The 18,671-nt window shown below is 30.9% G+C and overlaps 1 protein-coding gene across 12 annotated transcripts in view; it reads right to left on the bottom strand.

The window, feature by feature from the left end:
- The window catches only part of Khc-73 (Kinesin heavy chain 73), a 61,949-nt gene extending 46,190 nt beyond the window's left edge, over positions 1–15,759 (bottom strand). For all 12 annotated transcript variants that reach the window (XM_070638411.1, XM_070638414.1, XM_070638409.1 and 9 more), the window contains exons 1-2: positions 15,373–15,759; positions 1,878–1,965 (exon numbers count right to left, since the gene is read on the bottom strand). In XM_070638411.1, the coding sequence (XP_070494512.1) occupies positions 1,878–1,965; positions 15,373–15,442 (158 nt within the window). In that variant the 5' untranslated portion in view covers positions 15,443–15,759. The remainder of the gene's footprint in view (positions 1–1,877; positions 1,966–15,372) is intronic.
- Between the last annotated feature and the right edge of the window lie 2,912 nt (positions 15,760–18,671).

Raw genomic sequence — 18,671 nt, forward strand, 5'->3', positions numbered from 1 at the left:
TAACACAACACTGGTTTCTGTAATTATGTTTCCGTACCAGCACAATATCATAGTATGCTAACATATGTTAATGTACAAAAGAAAAAAAATTTAATTTAAAGCATATGATACAAAAAGGTCAAATCTCAATTAAATTGCCCTCAGAACAAGAAAAACTTCAAAAAATTTGTGTACCGAGTATGAAATTAGGTATTCAGAAAATATCTAGAAGAACTTTCATACACGATATATTTTTGGCGATAGTGGAAGAAAATCGATATTGGATGGAACGTTTATATGTAAAAAAAGCAATACAATAATTTTTACTGCAATCTTCTTTTATGAATTAAGCTAAAAATAGCAAGAAAGGTAAATTTATTACCTAGTATATGTTAAAGCTGTTGCCTTAGAACGAATATAATGAAAGCAAATCTTTAGACAGAAGTGCCATTTTAGTCAATATTTTTTATAAGTATATGTTTATGTACGACCAAATGTCTAGGAGCTAACAACAGTAGTTTAAGTCTTTTTTTATGCACACAAGAAGTAGTAAGAATAAAGGAAAGGAAACAGACGAGAACCGCAAAACGAAGTACAGAAAATGTATTTGTGTGTGAACATGACCCGATATAATATGGAATAGTAACATTCAGCTGTTTACAATGAAGAGTTTCACTTTTTTTTGCCTTCTTACGGTTTTTGTATAACAAAGCTTCTTCTTATGCTTTCAGCTATTCTTCAATTAGCAATGTTTCTTAGTGGTGTTACAGTTAGAAAGACGTGAGATTTTCAATTTACTGCGGATTTCTTTTGTGTAGATTGTTGACTAATTTTTCTTCAGAACGAACATGCTTTCCGGTAAAAGATTTCTTTGGTTTGCAAAGTTTTCTAATGAATGCCATGCAAACTTGATTTAATGATTCTTATTCACATTTATCCGAGTGGCACAACATAGTCGTAAACTGATCTTGAGGAAGACTCAAATTTTAATGGAGTCTAGTCGACATTTCCATAATAAATCATAGTCGACTTTATGCTATGGTCGTAAGGAAATAGAATAGTTGCTCCGTTGACAACATAACCTCAAAATGATATGAAGGGATCTTCATGGTATCGTGATAGCTGTTACTGATTTTTCACTATAACACATAAAATCCCGCGATAGAGTCAGCTTTAGGCGCCATTTGAGGGAGGCCATGGATCACAATTGATCTGTATGGCCAGCGAACAACAATAAAAACATTATAACACAACGTCCCACAACGTGTTGCTCGGGTTAATGATTTGTTGTTTCCAATTATTTTCAACAACAATGAAACTATTATCTACTGCTTCAATAAGAAGGTATCAATACTAACGAGTCATTCTGAATCAAATTCACCTAATCGTCCCGAACAGCACTAGGTGTTTGCTAGAGCACCTTGTTATTGGGGTATAAACCAGAAGATGCAAATTTGCCATGATAGCACCATGAAAAATACTGTCCGTCGAATTGTGTCTCTTGGACAGTACCTAGTAGGTATCTACTATCTTAAGATATTATAAATCATTTATGCTTATTATCTTAAATTTCACAATTTCATTTTCTCATTCACACAAAAAATGCATCTCAAAGCTCAAAAAAACATTCATTCATACAATACATTCAATACAGATCAAAGTAACTGTATCTGTAATTTTCTAGCAACATGATAATCGGTATTTTGCAATTTCGAAAATCCGCTGGATTTAACATGATTAGCAGTTTAATAGATAGACACAAAAAAAACAATCAATATATATGTATCTGTATCGTGTCTGCATCTGTTATTTATTGCTTCCTGCATTTCCTTCTTTTAATTCCCAATAAATCATTATATTGACAATAAGCATAAGGAAAATAACATAAGTCAACTTACCGCTCAATTTTATCTAAAGTCTGTGTGTTTTTGAGAATTGTTTGCTGTTGATCCATTTCAACAATATTGTCGGTGTCTAATTCGAGTTCTGCGAATAGAAAAACGAGAGATGAATTTTTATGAATTAATTTAAGTTTAAAATACAAAAGTTAAATAAACATTAAATATAAAATTGTCATCATGTGAAGCCATATAAAAGCTGAAAGAGATCCGGAACCATCTTCGAGAGAGACTATTCATTAACTCAACTATTCTTTAGTTTCTTTATCAAGATTTAACCATTTTGAATAAAATAACCATAATATGAATGAGTCATTGTTTTGTTTCTGTAAAACCACAAAACTTTTTGCTTATATTGTTTAGTGCCTCACGCTCAAATGAAGTCATACATGTTACTATCACCATCATCATCATGATCATGATCATCATAAACCAAAGAAAAATTTAAATAAAGAAAAGTGATTCGTTTTTGGGATTTTATAGCAAAATCATTTAAGTCACATAAAAGAGAACTTCGTGCATTTATGAAAACGGGAATTGTCACTCTTTGCTTTACGTCATGTTTGCGGAGGTGTCAATGGAATGGAAGAAAATATAAAAAGATAAAGAGAAATGTATGTATCTCAATTATGTAAGTCAAACAATATCCAATGTAATCCAATATCGTCGAAATCCTCCTTTTAAATCGACACATAATATTGTAAAGAATTCGTTAACCTCTTTGATGTTTTCAACAGGAAATAATCGAACATGTCAATATTTGGATGGCTATACATGCTATTGTAGAGTATAGTGTATAAAGGAGAATACAATGCAATTACAACTATTATGATTAGAGATTCCAATGGAAGAAATTGAGAATCGGAATAAGTCAATACTTTATGTTCTTCCGTCTTGTTTCCTTAGTTCTTATGTCTAAAGAAATTATTAACTATCCAATTTCAACATCCGGCTGAACAGTGACCATGAATTTCGGTTAAAATAAAGCCAAATTTTGAGGGTTTCCAAAAAAATCATTAAATTCTGTCATAGCAACCAAAAAAGCATTACACAAATTGCATACAAGCAGTTGGTTAAACTTGTACGTGATACTAATAAATAGCTTAATAATCTAGTTACTGGAGCCATGAAGGTTTATTGAATTTGATGCTATTAAGTGCTGCAATAAACATCAAAATCGTTCCAGCTCATACTTTCACAACTAGAAAATTAGTCTCAGTTCAAAAATGAAATTGCAATAAACCTTGGAATCCCTAAACGACCATTGTCTCTATGTTTTTGATTGTCTACAAGACAATTTAACCATTTATCGAACCATTAAACCAGAAAAAATTAGCAATATTGACTTCTCATTTCATTTAATTCCATTCAATTTGATTCCGAAATGGCGAATTAATTTTCCACAGTTTCATTGTGAATCATGATTATGTTAAATATTATTCCAATGTTACACTATGATTGTGTTGAAAAGAAAGAAATGAAAAAAAGCTGTAATTTGAATACGATAACGTCCCCGCTACATCCACTCATAGTAATTGTTTATTTTTATTTTACAACTCTTTTCTCATTCAGTGAATGAATGGGGTCGTATGTACATTTACCCCTCAAACTTTTTATCATTCCTTCATTCTTTCCACTTCCTGAATTTACAATGCCGCTCATTAGATGACGCATAATAGATTCATATATTTTTCATTTGTGAACAAATCGATGATTTGTTTTCCCCCTATTCATATGAATATATGAATTTTCACGGGCAAGGAATGGAATAATTTTCTTAGTCATGACTGTTTTGAGCGCATGGAATAGACTGTTGAGTAGTTAGCAACAATTCTGTATTAAAATTAAATTCTATGCAGATAAATAATATTCAATGTTTATTCTTCGGAGTTCAAAAACAAACTGAACTTTTCTATAAAAAGGGGCAATCAACTATGTACTATAAATATAATTCAAATCTAAAATGAACGTTAATTTGATTTAAGTAGCTATCATGCAAAAGAATTGCTTAAAAGTAAGTCAGGGAATGTTATTAAATATTTATAAGACGACCACTTCCCTTTAAAAACTCGTAATTTAAGAAACATAAAACAGAGTTCAAAATACGAGTGAAAAAAATGAAAAAGAATCGATATTTGATTAAAATATTTATGATCCTTGATGAGTAAGTCATGTTACATCAAATATTTCCTGTTGTAATTTTCAGTTAGTTACATCCACAAACAGCTATAAATGAAAATGTGAAAATGCAATTTTCAATTTTCTTTTCCTGTTTTCATTCCTGGTAAAAATTGCGACAACTTAATGAATGTCTGTAACATAGATGTGAAATTATCACGATTCTTTCGTCATTCATGACAAGTGAAGTGTTTATCACATGGAAAATGGAAAGAGAAAATAAGAGCATGAGAACCAGCTCTTGTGTAAAGTACCATTCTTTTCAATAGCTTTTTTGCATTTCTAAATATTCTTTATTTATGAACATTAAAATGAAAATGTTGCAATTTGCAGAGGTAATTAAAAATTTAAATCGTCGGCCAAGAGTTATTGCCTTTTGTGGATATGTGAAAGAGTTATTTAAACTGTCTAAGCATTTTAATTCATAGACAATCTGTAGACAATGCAGCAATTTCCTTATGGACTATAAATACAGTGGTCTTTAGTTAATTGGTGAGCTGTATTGTGCTTCATGTATGGTAAATAATCAACTAGGGGTGGAGACACTAATTACCCTTGAATATGACTTAAAGTGAAGGATATCCATGCTCTATATCTTCACATATAATTAAAATTATTGTTTATTTTTCTCAAAAAATTAATTATAGATAATTAAGGTTATCTTAGTTAGAGCGCACGTGTAATGCCACTCGAGATTATGGCTATAGATTAAAATTATGAAGAGTATTTTAGAGGCACTAGTTGAGATTAAATTAATATTTTAAAATTGCTAAATATAGAAAAATGTATGAAAATTCATGAGAGAAGTCGATTGGTCTACTTAGTGAATTTATTAAGTTGTTTCAAGTTTATGATGCTTACTTAGCTACCAAAATAATAACAATTTATCAAATGAAATTCCAAATATGAATTTCAACTTATAGATATGAACAATTTAAATCTCAAAATTGTATAGCAATTTATAATCCATAATTATTTGCTACTGTACAAACACAGTCAGTCTTAACCAGCATTACCAAATGCATTTTTCATTCGTTGATACCTTGAAAAGCTTACGGAGGCATGAGTCTTTGCATCATAGTTATTGAATGCCGAAAATACAAAAAGAAGAACAAAAGATAACACTTTTAAAGACGGGATTAGTGCTGAACACTAAAAGCGTGAAGCAATAAACTATCATGAAATTCCATTTATGCGAGATTAAAAAACAATATTTTTCTGCTTTAGGAAAAAATCCGAAAGCAACGGATTTCATATTGTGCTGCAAAATAAATTTTGTGCTGGACAAAACATCCTAAAGCTCTCCCTTGAGAACCCTTTTGAAAGTAAACACAAAAAAATGTTAGAAAAATAAAAAGAATTAAAAATGTACTCGTTCCAACCGAGTGACTTCAGCGCATTTTTGTCTCAGCGATCAGAAATTGATTAATCTAATCCTTGAGAAAGCATGATTATAGTAAGATTTGGATCTATGGAAAATAACATTTGGAACGGTTATTCCAAATTCAAATTTTTTAGTTCAAATATTAAATTCGTAGCCAACTTCAGGTATATTTATAAATGAAATTTGAAGTAAATTAAATTCATGAATTATAGAATTTAGGAATTATTAAAAGATTTAAGACTAGTCTTATACATAGTAATGTGGTGTAAAAACATGTTTAGACTCACTTCGACCGATCAGACAAAGTGTTTAAATATGCTGCCTCTTTCCAAAAATGTTTCCGAAAATCATAACAATTGTTGACTTTTTTAAATAACGAAAATAAAAGGTATAAATAGGTAAGTACTGTGCTGAAATGCATTTTCAGTGTAACAATCGAGAACTTTTTCAAAGGAATTAAAATTGCATAAAAGAATTTTTAGGTTAAATTATGACGTTTGCAGGATGCAGCAACCATAAAATGTTATTTTTATTTTTAATTTATTCAACAGTGAAGCCGGAAAAGGTTTTTCTATTATTAAGTTTTTTCCACTCATTTTATTCATTTTCGCTCCTATCGCTTTCGATATGAAAATTAAACGAAAAAGGCATGAGTAGCACAACGAAATAAGGAAAAACAAAATGAACTTGATTGCTTGCAATTCGGAAATTATGAAAATTTGAAAATAAATTACAACGAAAAAATGTTTGAAAATTTCCAAAAAAATCATGTCTAATATTTTATTTAAATACCTATTTGCCATAAAGTTCCTGCGGTGATACCATACTTTGGAAATGATTGAAGTACCCTGAATTTACGATAAGCCACTTCGTTACTAAGCCACTGGCTTAGTAAAGACCCTCTCTTTTGACTGAAAAAATTTTTTGGATTCGTTAATAAGCCACTACCAAAATGCCATTAATTAAACTAGATAAAATAATTTAATTGTTTTTAAATGATATATTTAGACATTGACAATCAGTTAGCACTAGAAAACATTAATAATTTTTAAAATTTCCATGAAAATTTTCAATTTTCTTCATTGTTTACATTTCAATACTAAGCCACTACTCGTTATTAATGAGATTTTGAAAACTTTTTTCTTCCCATAAGCCACTGGCTTATAACGTAAATTCAGGGTAGAAGAAAATTCGAGAAGGGTTCTTTATGACTTTTCATGACTTCAACCCTCTCTTCCGTTTCAATTAGAATTATTTCTTGCGAAAAAAGTAAATTGCAATGAAGTAATGGATGAAAATAACCCCACCGTACTAGAAAGGTTGCTGAGGTGAGAAGGTTATGCTTACTGCTGAAGCGCATTTCTGTCGACACTGAATTATTTATGGAGCTTTAAAATTACAATACTAATAGGATCGTTCATTTATTATATAACCTAGAAATACAACTCTTCTTTATTATCATTGCTGAATGAGTTTCCCTTGAACCTGCATTGCTAAAAATGTGTTGCAATTCTCCATTGCTTCATACATATTTTGTCGAGTCAGAAATGAGATAACGGTCATTAGAAATTTGAAATTCATTTCGTTAAGTTTATCGAAACTTTGAGTCAACTTCAAATTGAACGAAGAATTAAAATTTTGCAAGAGAAAACATTTTGCCGACTTTCAAATTAAATTAATTAAATTAAGAGCTAAAGGCTACAAACAGTGATTAAGAATACATAAATGATGAAGCATAAATGGGAATAATGTAAGTATAAGCTAAGAAAGTCCATCAATTGATTTTATAAAATTATAAACATCGTAAAATGACATTGCTGATTCTAATGCAAGATCCACATCAGAACTAAGACTAAGGAGTGTATCACATGATTAAACATATGCATAAGCTATAGTTTAAAGCTTAGATCATGGAATACGAAAGAGTTTCATGTCATTTCTAAGCAAAAAATGAAGAATTTTTCAACTATTAATTCCTTCAAGTTTATCATTTATTCAAGAGCCTCGCTCAAGACATCAAGCTTTAAGGGGGTGAACGAACTAAAAGGTATGTAAGAAACTAACATTAATCATTTCCATTATTAAACACACAAAGTGACCACTCTGATTTCAAAAAACGTAGCTGCTTACATGAAATGATTCAGTGCGGTATTTTGAAGGAGAAAATTCTAATAAAAATTTCCAAAAAAAAATACGGAAAGGGGGTTTCTTATGTTTGCCTATATTGAGTATTCACATAATTTTTTTGTGTGCCTTTATGAAGAATATTTACCTCACTTATGGGTTTCTTCTTTCACAATCATGCATGAAAATTCGATTACATAAAAATGAGTTACTCCAATATGAGTATTGAATACAGAATTAGAGATATATATACGCAAATATAACTTAGAAAATTGCGTAACGCACATTTTTCGGCAGAGACTCTTGCGTGCAATTGATTTGATTGTGACATACTCAACAAAATGGCAATAAAATCTGATCAGTGACACTTGCGTGTTTACAGAACATTTTTCCTGATGATTTTACTTTTTTTTTTCATTAGTATTCGTTGTTTTTTACTGCTACGTTTGTGTCTACAACGGTGTTTAGCTGTTTAGTATAGAAAAATTTATTTTCATGAATATTCCATAGACAAGCTCTTCACATTATCCATCATGAAATGTTATAAAAAATTATTACATTTTTTTTAGTTACAAATCTTTTGCACTTATTTCTCCCGTCAATGTAAAATTATACAAATAAAGTATGAATAATATAATTATGATATATACTATAAAGCTAAGGGCGGTGTGTGTAATTGACAAAAAAATCTGGCAACAATGCATGACTAAATCAAGGCTTAAAACGCAAAAGTTTTCAGATCTGTGTGTGTGTTTGTTAAAATGGTCATAATCAATCATATGGTGTGAAAATTATAATATGCAATCACGAAAACGTCACGGCATTTTTCCCTTGTTTGTGATATTGGTCAATTTGTATAAACATCAATGCTGGTTTAATTAATTTGCAGTGTAATGAAAATATATGAATTTATTATAAAAATATGTACACATCATATTTATACTGCACAGTAAATTTATCATATGCACTGGTGTGGTCAGTTCAGCACGATTTTTTATGATGATCGTAAGCTTCATATGATGCAAACATAATTGAACAAAATGTTAAATTCCAAAAGAAAAAAATCATTTGAATTGTAAATGAAGAAATTTACATCGATTTTGGGAGCGTTAATGAACCAGTTATGACTTCATATGGATTTGCAATCAAATTTTTGGTGCTACTTTTCATGTCTTAAAGACAAATTGAGTAAGTGCTCATGTTACAATAGGGCCATCAATAAGAGGTAATATTAGACTTTACTAGGATTCATTCAAAACCACAGGCATGCCCGATCGACACAAGTTTTTCATGGTAGCCAGGTGGCGACAACATGTCATCGAAGTGTCAATTTTTATGGCAGTTAACAAGGAAATTGCCTCTTGAACGTCATATAGCAGCCACTTGAATACCACGAACAATTCTTGCCGCTCGGGATGCAGACAGAGAAAACACAAGGCTGCAGTCTTGGACGAACTATAAGATACAGCCTAAGACTGCAGGCATGTAGTTCTTGGTGAAATAATAGAATTTAAAAACCCGAGCGACTCAAATGTAGAATGGTCTGCTAAGGAGTTATGTGGTCTTAAAAGCTGAATGGAGGAGACTCCGCCACGGAGCTTTTAAGGCCTTTAACTTCGTGGCGGAGCCTTCTTCATAAATAAATGTGTCATTGACAGCATTGCATCCATCAAGTACACCCATATGTTGGTGATCATAAGTGAATAACCCCTTAGTTGTTTGATCAAATTTGATAAGCAATTCCAACAAAATGCCAACAAAGAATTAATCCAAAAGTTTGTGTTCAGAATAAATTCCATAAATCCATTCCATTCTTTGCTGTCACACATTCGGTATCAGTAAATGAAAGACAAATTAATCAACAGACTTCAAAGAGAGAAGAAGAACAACAAGTATGATTTCCACTTAAAACATTCATCCTTTTCCATCCTCAAACAATGACATTATGGATGTATGTATATAGATAGATAGAAAATAATATCAAATTGCTTAATCGTGACGAATCATAATTTCTACTGAACTCTTTAGCAGCATATGTACTTCAAAGAAAATATGAAAATAGAGTGGATTTTGAAAAATTGTGTCAATGAGTTCAACCCTTAATGCATATAGCCTTGGCTTTTCTCCCATACTCAAGTACACACTTATCACTTATTCGTGAGAAAAAATTGTAACAAAAAAAAATGAGAACTTGATTTTGTTTCTATGTCCTTTCGTTATTGTACTTTTAAGTTTTCCTTTGAAATGTGCTTCTGTTAGTGCCATATTGACCGTATATGTCAACAAAACATACATTGAATGTAGACTAGTATTCATATGAGAATACTAAATAGAAAAAAATCAATCGCTTGTGTATGTATTGATTACAGAAAAAGAAGGAATAATAAATGAAAGAACATTAAAGCCATGCCGGCTGCGAAGGACATTTGCACCAATAATTGTAATTAATGTGACTTTAATTTCATATAAAAGTTCGATAATAAAGGCGGTCGGTGCTTTGATGATTCATATCAATTAATGCTTTTAATTGTTGCACATTCGTATTAAGGATGTCATCAAAAAGAGTTCCGACCTGGTGATTTATCAAAATTATTAACGGATTTTGACGCATTAAGATAAAAGGCAATAGGAGTTCAGTCTAAATATAGTGAAAGTTCTGACTAAAGTCATTTAAAGTGTCCCAGGAATCAATAGCCAACAGGGAATTGTGATTTGAAACATTTAAGGTAGCTGGATGTTTTCTGAGAAGGACAAGATGATAATCCTTTCCTTCAATCTCATGTTGAATTTGATTATCACTAAGCAGAAACTTTCCCAGAACTGTAACGAACGGTAACTCCAAATGAAATATCAATCTTAAACTTCACAATGATTTTTTCTGATTCATTGATTCTGAACAAAGCACAAAATACAAATTCCATAAACTCTTGAAGCTTAATGATTTCCAAAATATTTTGATTTGTGTAATTAGACATCTGTTATATTTATGCTTCTCAGAACTTTCCATCAGTATTCCCATCAGAATTCCATAAATAAATCAAATTTAATGAGTCATTCATTAATTACACTCAAATAATCTTTATGGAAGTTGTGCTTTGATTAATATTTTTTAGCAAACCCGAGCGACACAGGTGAAAAAGGCTCTGACACATAGCTCTTAAGGCCTTAAGGCTGAACCTCCTATATTATTATTAATAGAACCTCGAGTGGACAATTTGATATAATGTCCATTTAATAAGCACAAACAGGCAAAGTGCATACAAACAGGCAAATACCACTACGGTATCTGTAACGGTCTCTTTGCCTGTTAGTTAACTAGACCTTCGGTCGACTAATAACATTTTCTGTAGACCGTTCCTTAAAATTTGACCTTAGTCGACCTTGACTCTAGTTATTAACTAGGCATTATGTCAAGTTGTCTACTCGGTAACAAGTACAATGAAGCATTAAAAGATCCGTGGCATAGCCTTCTTCAATTATGTCGCTCGGGAACAAATACATCACTTTTTGAAAGTTTGTTCCAGTTTGTTCCAATTTATTCACAAATGAAGTCAATCAAATATGCCGAATTTTATAACTGCCTTACTCAATTTAAGACGTCATTTGTGAATCACCCAATAACAAGATATCACCTGTCTACCATTTTGCAATTGCAAATTATAGCTTAGACTTTATTTCACCGGTTAATTTTTGGAAATATTACATCATCAACATTGTACACAGTCAGTTGATTATTTTTATTTTTTCGCACAAAGCATGAATGGACTTTTACTAGAAATGAATTGTAAAATATCGCGAAATGTACATGAATTAAATTTATTTGCTACACAATCATGCGTACCTTTACGCATGCTATATCACGCAATTGAATTAAAAATCGCATGTACGATTATTTGAATTCTTCTTGGAATAACTTAAAGTTTTTTTTGTTTGTTCCTGAAGCAATTTTTTATGGAAAGTCTAGTTTCTAGTCTAACAGTAAAAGAAGGTCACCAAATGAAAACTTTTTACCGCAAGAATTAATGAACTTTTCAATGTCTTCCACATCTAATAAATATAGACAGTAATGTACCTTCCGATGAAAATTTCATTAATTCTAATTGATATCTCAAATACAGTTATTATTATTGATTTTCGTCAATAATCAGCTATTATTCATAACTATTTATATACTTCTTTTGACACACATACACAGTTTTTCTTCTTCCTTCTCATTTTATTCGCTTTCTTCAAATAAATCCTCATTTTTATAAATATTATTCATTCTGGCTCCAGTTGGACTAGCATAAAGCACAGTAACTACAATGATGTAGTCAATATATTGATGGAAAGTTGAATGAGGTATATGAATTGATTTACGTTTTGCCTTGAAAATGTTGTAAGCAGAAAACACCCAATATTATTATTTGTGTACCTTAACTAATTCAGTACTTCGTAAACTTTTTTAATCACTGCCTGCTAATTAGATTTTTATTTTTAGGATTAAAAAGAATGACGGTTATTTTTCAAAATACACTAACACATGGACAATTACAGAAATTTGAAATATTTTTGACAGTTAAAATTTCTGTTTGCATCTTTTTTGCTTCTTTCAAATTCTTTGTCAATGTGTTAGTGTCGATTAGGCAATTTGAAGCAAAGTTTGTTTACATAACAAAATGAAAGGAAGAACTGTAATTTTAGTGCATTATTTCAAAGCTCCACAGCACACCTGTATATTTGTGTATCTCAGCACATAGCTGGCAAATTACTGGACTGAAGAGTGAACGAGAAAAAAAGTAAAATAATGGCAAGAAGAAACTCGATTCGACAACGGAAAAAAATGATTGTTCGTTGCTTTACTACTTAATACATATATTTCACAAGTTTGCCCACATCAAGATTACGCAAGTTGGTAAATTGTAATTTAAATCACTAGTTACGCTGTTTCGCACGAAAATTGCTTCCAAAAACGACTAAGCGTTTTGCAGAAACAGAAAATATTTCGGGGAAATAAGAAGCAAGAATGGATTTTTCAAGTGCTCATTAATTTATTTATTCATTTGTAGAATTGTTACTGTTTCGCTGTAGCGATAAGGAAAAACTTCATCGTCGGTGTCGTTTTTTTGGATATTATATAGTCATTAATGTGAAGATGAGCCGAATTTAATATACATATAGACTTTTTCAGACGATATGCTCAGTCTGGATGTTGATTATTATGTCTAGTACATCAGACTATATTCTTGGCTACACAAAAAGCACCAAAATCCATGCCAACTTTAAGCAAGTAAAAAGTAAGGAAAATTCGAAATAAGAAAATACTTTTTATGGGATTATAATAACATTGAAAATGAGAAACAGAAGCAAAAAGCTTTCAATTCCAAAATTATAAGAAAGAAATTGCTTAAATAGTGAAATAAAAAGAATTCAGTTCAATGAAACGAACCGCTGCCTCAACTTATAATAGTCACCATTACATCACTAAAATGGTAATTCGAATACTTTTTTTTACTTTATTTTATTAGCTCATTTGAGCATTTTCTCTCACTCAAACATACAGGCAGCAAGCAAGCAAGTGTTGACGACGTAATGAAGTCATTCTCTTTTTCAATTCTTCTTGTAAATAAGTCGTTAGAAAATTTTATTTTCTTGACTTAATATTTCATCCATGAGTCTACACATGATTCTACACGACTTTATCTTATCAGCATACATTCATACTTTTTACTTCGAAAATAATATTATATTATTTTTTTCATGGCTCATATCGCAGACATTTATCAAATTTTGTAACATACGTGGATTGAAAATATAATTTTTAAGGTAAATTTCATCCACAAGTTTATATTTTTTCAAGTAGTTTAGATTACAATCATTGTTTTGGATCAAAACATTACAATATGCTTGATGACAACAAACGGAATTTAATGGAATTATTTCTAAATGAGTAAAGCTTGACTTTTTTGAATTATGGGAATTTTTGGTTCATTTTTTACCAAGAAGGTCATCAGAAATGTATTGAGAACGGGAGTAGGGGGATCCTTATCTAGGGTTGAAGAGATGAATGTAAGATATTGACATTTGGGGCTCAACCATCAACTTCACACTCAGTATACGCCTCTATACCTCAAAGACCAAGAAATTTATCCCGAGCAGACAAAAATACGTTACAACTAGTTGAGGGCAAGTTAAGATCCAGCTGATGACTTGTACTAACGTATTTGTGTCCACTTGGGTTTGATCCAACAGAAACTTCAATTCAGTTCCTAACCAAAACTCGTTTTTAATGACAAATTGACTGAAATCACGCTGACCTTATAAAATAAATCCTTAAAAAACTAACAATCTACCAGACAATTTGATGACCTACTTAAAAACTATAAAATGTCATGAACATCGAAATATATTCGAACTTCCATTTTTACCCGTATCATGAACTGAATTCTGACAAATATATACTGATTCATGCATTTTCCAGAATGATAAATGAGAAAATGATACAAGCTGCTGCATCTTTTTGATGCTTTTATGTATGGTATAAATAAAATCCAATCTGGTACAAGATAATTCAAGGTAAGTAACAAAGAAAAGATATGTACAATACAGTAATGCAGTAATTACTGATATAACTGATGTGTTTACAAACTGTACTGTTTGGAACAAAAAAAAAATCAGAGCAATGCAGTAAGTAGCAAAAAAAAAAAAATAAAGTCAGCGGCGGCGAATCAAATCCGAAAGGTCAAGTCATATTGCATGATTGCTATTACAAATAGAGAGAGAAATTTACAGCCTTGAAGTGTTGCTTTAGTATATGTAGTAATAAGCTATACTATATGCAACGAAAATACAACACAATTAATATTTGCTGCTATCATCATTTATACTAAAGTACTATGGGCTATTTTTGCGCGGTATTTTACGTCTCAAGCTTTGCTATTTTCAGTATATTGTACTTTTAGTCCATAAATTTAATTTTTTCTTTCCTTCCTTCAACACAATCGTGTGCTTGGAATTGAAAACGTTGCAAGTCAGATTACAAAATCCACAAATAGCCATAAAAAGTCAGCGTGTATATATTTAAGGAACAGAAAGTAAAAAAAATTATCAACCCCAAATTAAACGAGAGTTACATGAAGGAATGGAATATACACACTTTTTTCGTACTGTTATCGATTTTTTTTACTCCACTCCACTCACAGTTGAAATAATTTTTCCTTTTTTTTCTCTCATTTTCTCTGTTTTCACTCATCTTCGCACTTTTTCCTACATACTAAAATTTGTTACCCCTCCGGAAAATATATTTTTCTTCCTAAATATCCCCTATGTTATGTTTTGCACAATAATCAAAATATACACAGTTATTACGCACACAAATGTAAAAATCGTCAACAATTCTGTGATGGCATTTTCCATTAAAATATCAAGACATGATGAAGATTTTTTGGAAAATATCACATGCAATTACTATCGGTTCTACGTCACAAAAGATTATGATGAAAACAATGACATTTCACAGAGGAACTAACTTAAAAATAACGTAAATGATTCATAATCAACTCGTAGAGTCATTGGATTCCAGCACATCTACAGCTTAAAACAGCTTTTTTCTTTTCTTTCTTCTTTAATAAAAATCAATTTTTTTTCTTCACTTTTTTTCCATCCACAAAAAAAAACTCAGTTCTTTATGAATTATAGTCGATTCAGAGGTTCCAGATTTTCTTTATCAGTGTTTTCGTACGGAAACAAATGAAGGACTTTCACAAGTAGTGATAAGCTTGGTAAAAAATTTATAAAAAAAAGAGTTTTCACATCCACAAGACAACCTACCTCGTCGATTAAATGGACGAACTCGAACTGCCACCTTTATTTTACAATTATCTGCTGGATTTGGTGGCATTTTGAATTGATTTTTATTCTTGTCGTTTATTGACTTTAAAGTAATACTTTTTACTTTATGCCTTTTTTTTGTCACAAAGAACTTTGCACTTTTTTTTTCTCCTTGATATTTTTTGTAATTACGATTTTCTCTCGTTTATTATTGAAAATATACACAAATTTTTACAAATTAACATGTAATAACACTTAATCTAATAGAATTTGATATTTTTTGCACTTCTTAAACCATTTTTGAAGCTTTTTTTTAAATTTTTTTCAATTTTTCACTGCCATAACTTTTTGCTCCACGAATATCATGTACGTCTTGTGTCTTTAGGTTTCGCTTCACTTCTGACTAACATCACCACACAGTTAATGGAGAAAAGCACACCGTGAGAGAATTGAGCGTTGTGTAATTCCTTATTCTCTACATATCAAACGCGAGAGAGTGGTGAATATTAAACTGTCATATTTTGATGAAATTTTGATCATTTATGGAAATGTCATTCGAATTATTTGCAAAATCTATTGAGGATACATTAAGGCTTAATTGATTATTTGAAAATTTCCATCCGGAGATTATGATTTCATTCAAAAAATTGACAAAATGTTTGATTTTTTCGCTCCTGCGCTCTAGTGAAAATTTCTTGTGTATAAATTTGAAAATAGTAGGCATTGAATATGTCGGTTATGGATATTTAACTTCTTTCAATTACAATTATTACTATTTTTGTTGAGGAACTGAAGAAGTCGTTCATACATTTAAGTTTCTGGAGATTGTACTGATTGGACAATAAAATACGTTATAATTTAATGAAATCTAGACCCAAAAGTTATAAAGTGAAAATGTCATATCGATAACATTTTATGCAATGATATTTTTGGTATTGATATTCTTATAATGGTCTTTAAATGGTATTTCATTGATGGTGCAATAGTAAGGAAGATACAAAAAATGTGTAATTTACATATGATACTTTTCCATATAGTCAAGTATCCTCCGATAGCTCAGTGTGCGGATTATGCGACCGGGAATCGTAGATCGTGGGTGCGAGTCTCACTCGGAATCTGCTATTCGGAATTTATACTTTTTCTGTCAGATGAATTTGTTCAGAGATCGGAGTCTGGAGCGAATCGACAGTGGTCAGTATGATTTCATGATATCGAAACTTCAGGAAACCCTAGTAGTCAGTAACCTCCGTCCATTCAATATTCATTCAATAATATTGTACATCAGTAATGAATGACTTCAAAGCTCTGTTACAAAAGATCCTTATAAAGTAGTACTCACAACTTACAATGCCGTTAAGTCTACAGAGTAAAAAGACGGCCGTGTTTTAAATTCACTTCATCCCACTCAACGCAACTATGTAAGCTTAAAATACCTTTTACTTATCCCTTATAAGTACTAGATATGGTGAAGGTTTTTAATGAAGTTTCTCTTAATACACATTTTGGGGCTTGCTTACCAATGATGTTCAATAATACATGGATAGTGGCTCTAGACGTGTTATTTAGACAGAAATCACGAAATTAATCTATTACTATTTACTTTAGTCTCAAAACTAAAACCGGCAGTCTACCACAATCATAATATTTATGAATTTAACGTCACAAAGCATGCATTTAAATGTTTTAAGAGAAAAAAATTCCCATTGTATTTAAAAGTATAGGATGAGTAATTCATAGTGATGTCATAAAAATGAGCAACCACAAAAACTGTTCATTTACCACCATTACCACACATTAACGCGAAGCTCAAAGCTTTAACTACAATTCGGTTGATGCACTGGGATTGTTGGTTTGCGTACATATGCGTTTATGAATGCTTATGATGAGAATCCAATTTAGAGAGAAACTCTGAGGAAATCAGTTGACAGTAAATAAGGTTTGGCGGTCATTTTGCAAAAAACTGATTGTGAATTGCAACTACTTGGAATCAACTGAAAGATAAGACATCAAAAGCGGTAAACAATATTCCATATAAGTGCTACATATAATAACCTCTTATTCCCAATCAAAACTCGTTCCAATATTATGCGTATATCAATTATATTCTGTTCATTATTTTCTTATATTCTGAAATCCGAATTATTTACAAAAAAAGATATAGTCAGTGAAATTTTATCGCAGCAAAATGCAGTAAAGGTTAAAACTTATCTAGTGATTTTTAATGCGATACAAAATTGATTAGAGATAAGAATTATGGAAATTATTTTCATTTTTATTTATACAAGTAAGTATTACTTCCTACATACATGTGCATATTACTGTAAAATGTATCACAAGCTAGTATAGTTGGGATGTCGCTATTTGGAAGTTATGAATGGAGTTCTTTATTAAAATATGATATTTGAAGATGAGCATCGTGTTGGCGCCAAACAGGTTATCGTACTGAAACATTATCCACATGTTGACTAATGATTCTAAACATACTTCTGAATAGCCGTTTTATAACGTTCATTTGAGATTTGAATAATATTTATTGTACATAGTTGAAAACCCCTTTTCATACAAAAGTTCAGTTTGTTTTTGAACTCCGAAGAATAAACATCATTATTTACAAATAAAATCTGTAAGGAAGTAATTTAATTAAACTACAAATACGACAATTACAAAAGCTGCCATGTGGACAATATTTCAATGTGAACTGAGCTAAGTTCTAGCAGATTAGTCCGATAATTTCCAAGAATCTTAGACAAATCCAGGAAAATGAGTTGCTCAACTTTTGTTGATCTATGTCACGATATAATATGAGATCATCCACATATTACGTAATAATAAGGGTAAATACGTCAGCAAGCATGTTGCAATACTTTAGAAAAGGAAGATAATCTATAAAAATCAAGCATTACACAATATTCAAATTAACCCCAAAAATTAAAAAGTTCTATCCATTCATGCTAATGAAAAAAGACATTCTCATTAACACGTTCGATAAGAACTTCCATTATTTATAACCATTAAATCAATCGATTGACATAAAAATGACTATTTTGATTGCCATCAAGTGAAAAAAAAATCACGGCAAGCTATTAATTTCCGATAAGGTGCGTGTTAGATGAGAATGGTGAAGAGAACGAAAGAAAGAGTTAGTCAAGCATGGTTGATAGCCGGAATGAACACCGAGACCTGAGAATAATAAAAAAATATTCTCATTAAAATATACAGTAACACATACTCCATACGTACGATCGGTGAGCATATAAAATACAGAAAAAAAATGAGAAAATTTCTCGTTTTCTTATTTC

Source organism: Chironomus tepperi, unplaced genomic scaffold (assembly GCF_022539635.2).
Source record: "Chironomus tepperi strain 1889 unplaced genomic scaffold, CSIRO-AGI_Ctep_v1 contig_172, whole genome shotgun sequence".
Classification (NCBI taxonomy): domain Eukaryota; kingdom Metazoa; phylum Arthropoda; class Insecta; order Diptera; family Chironomidae; genus Chironomus; species Chironomus tepperi.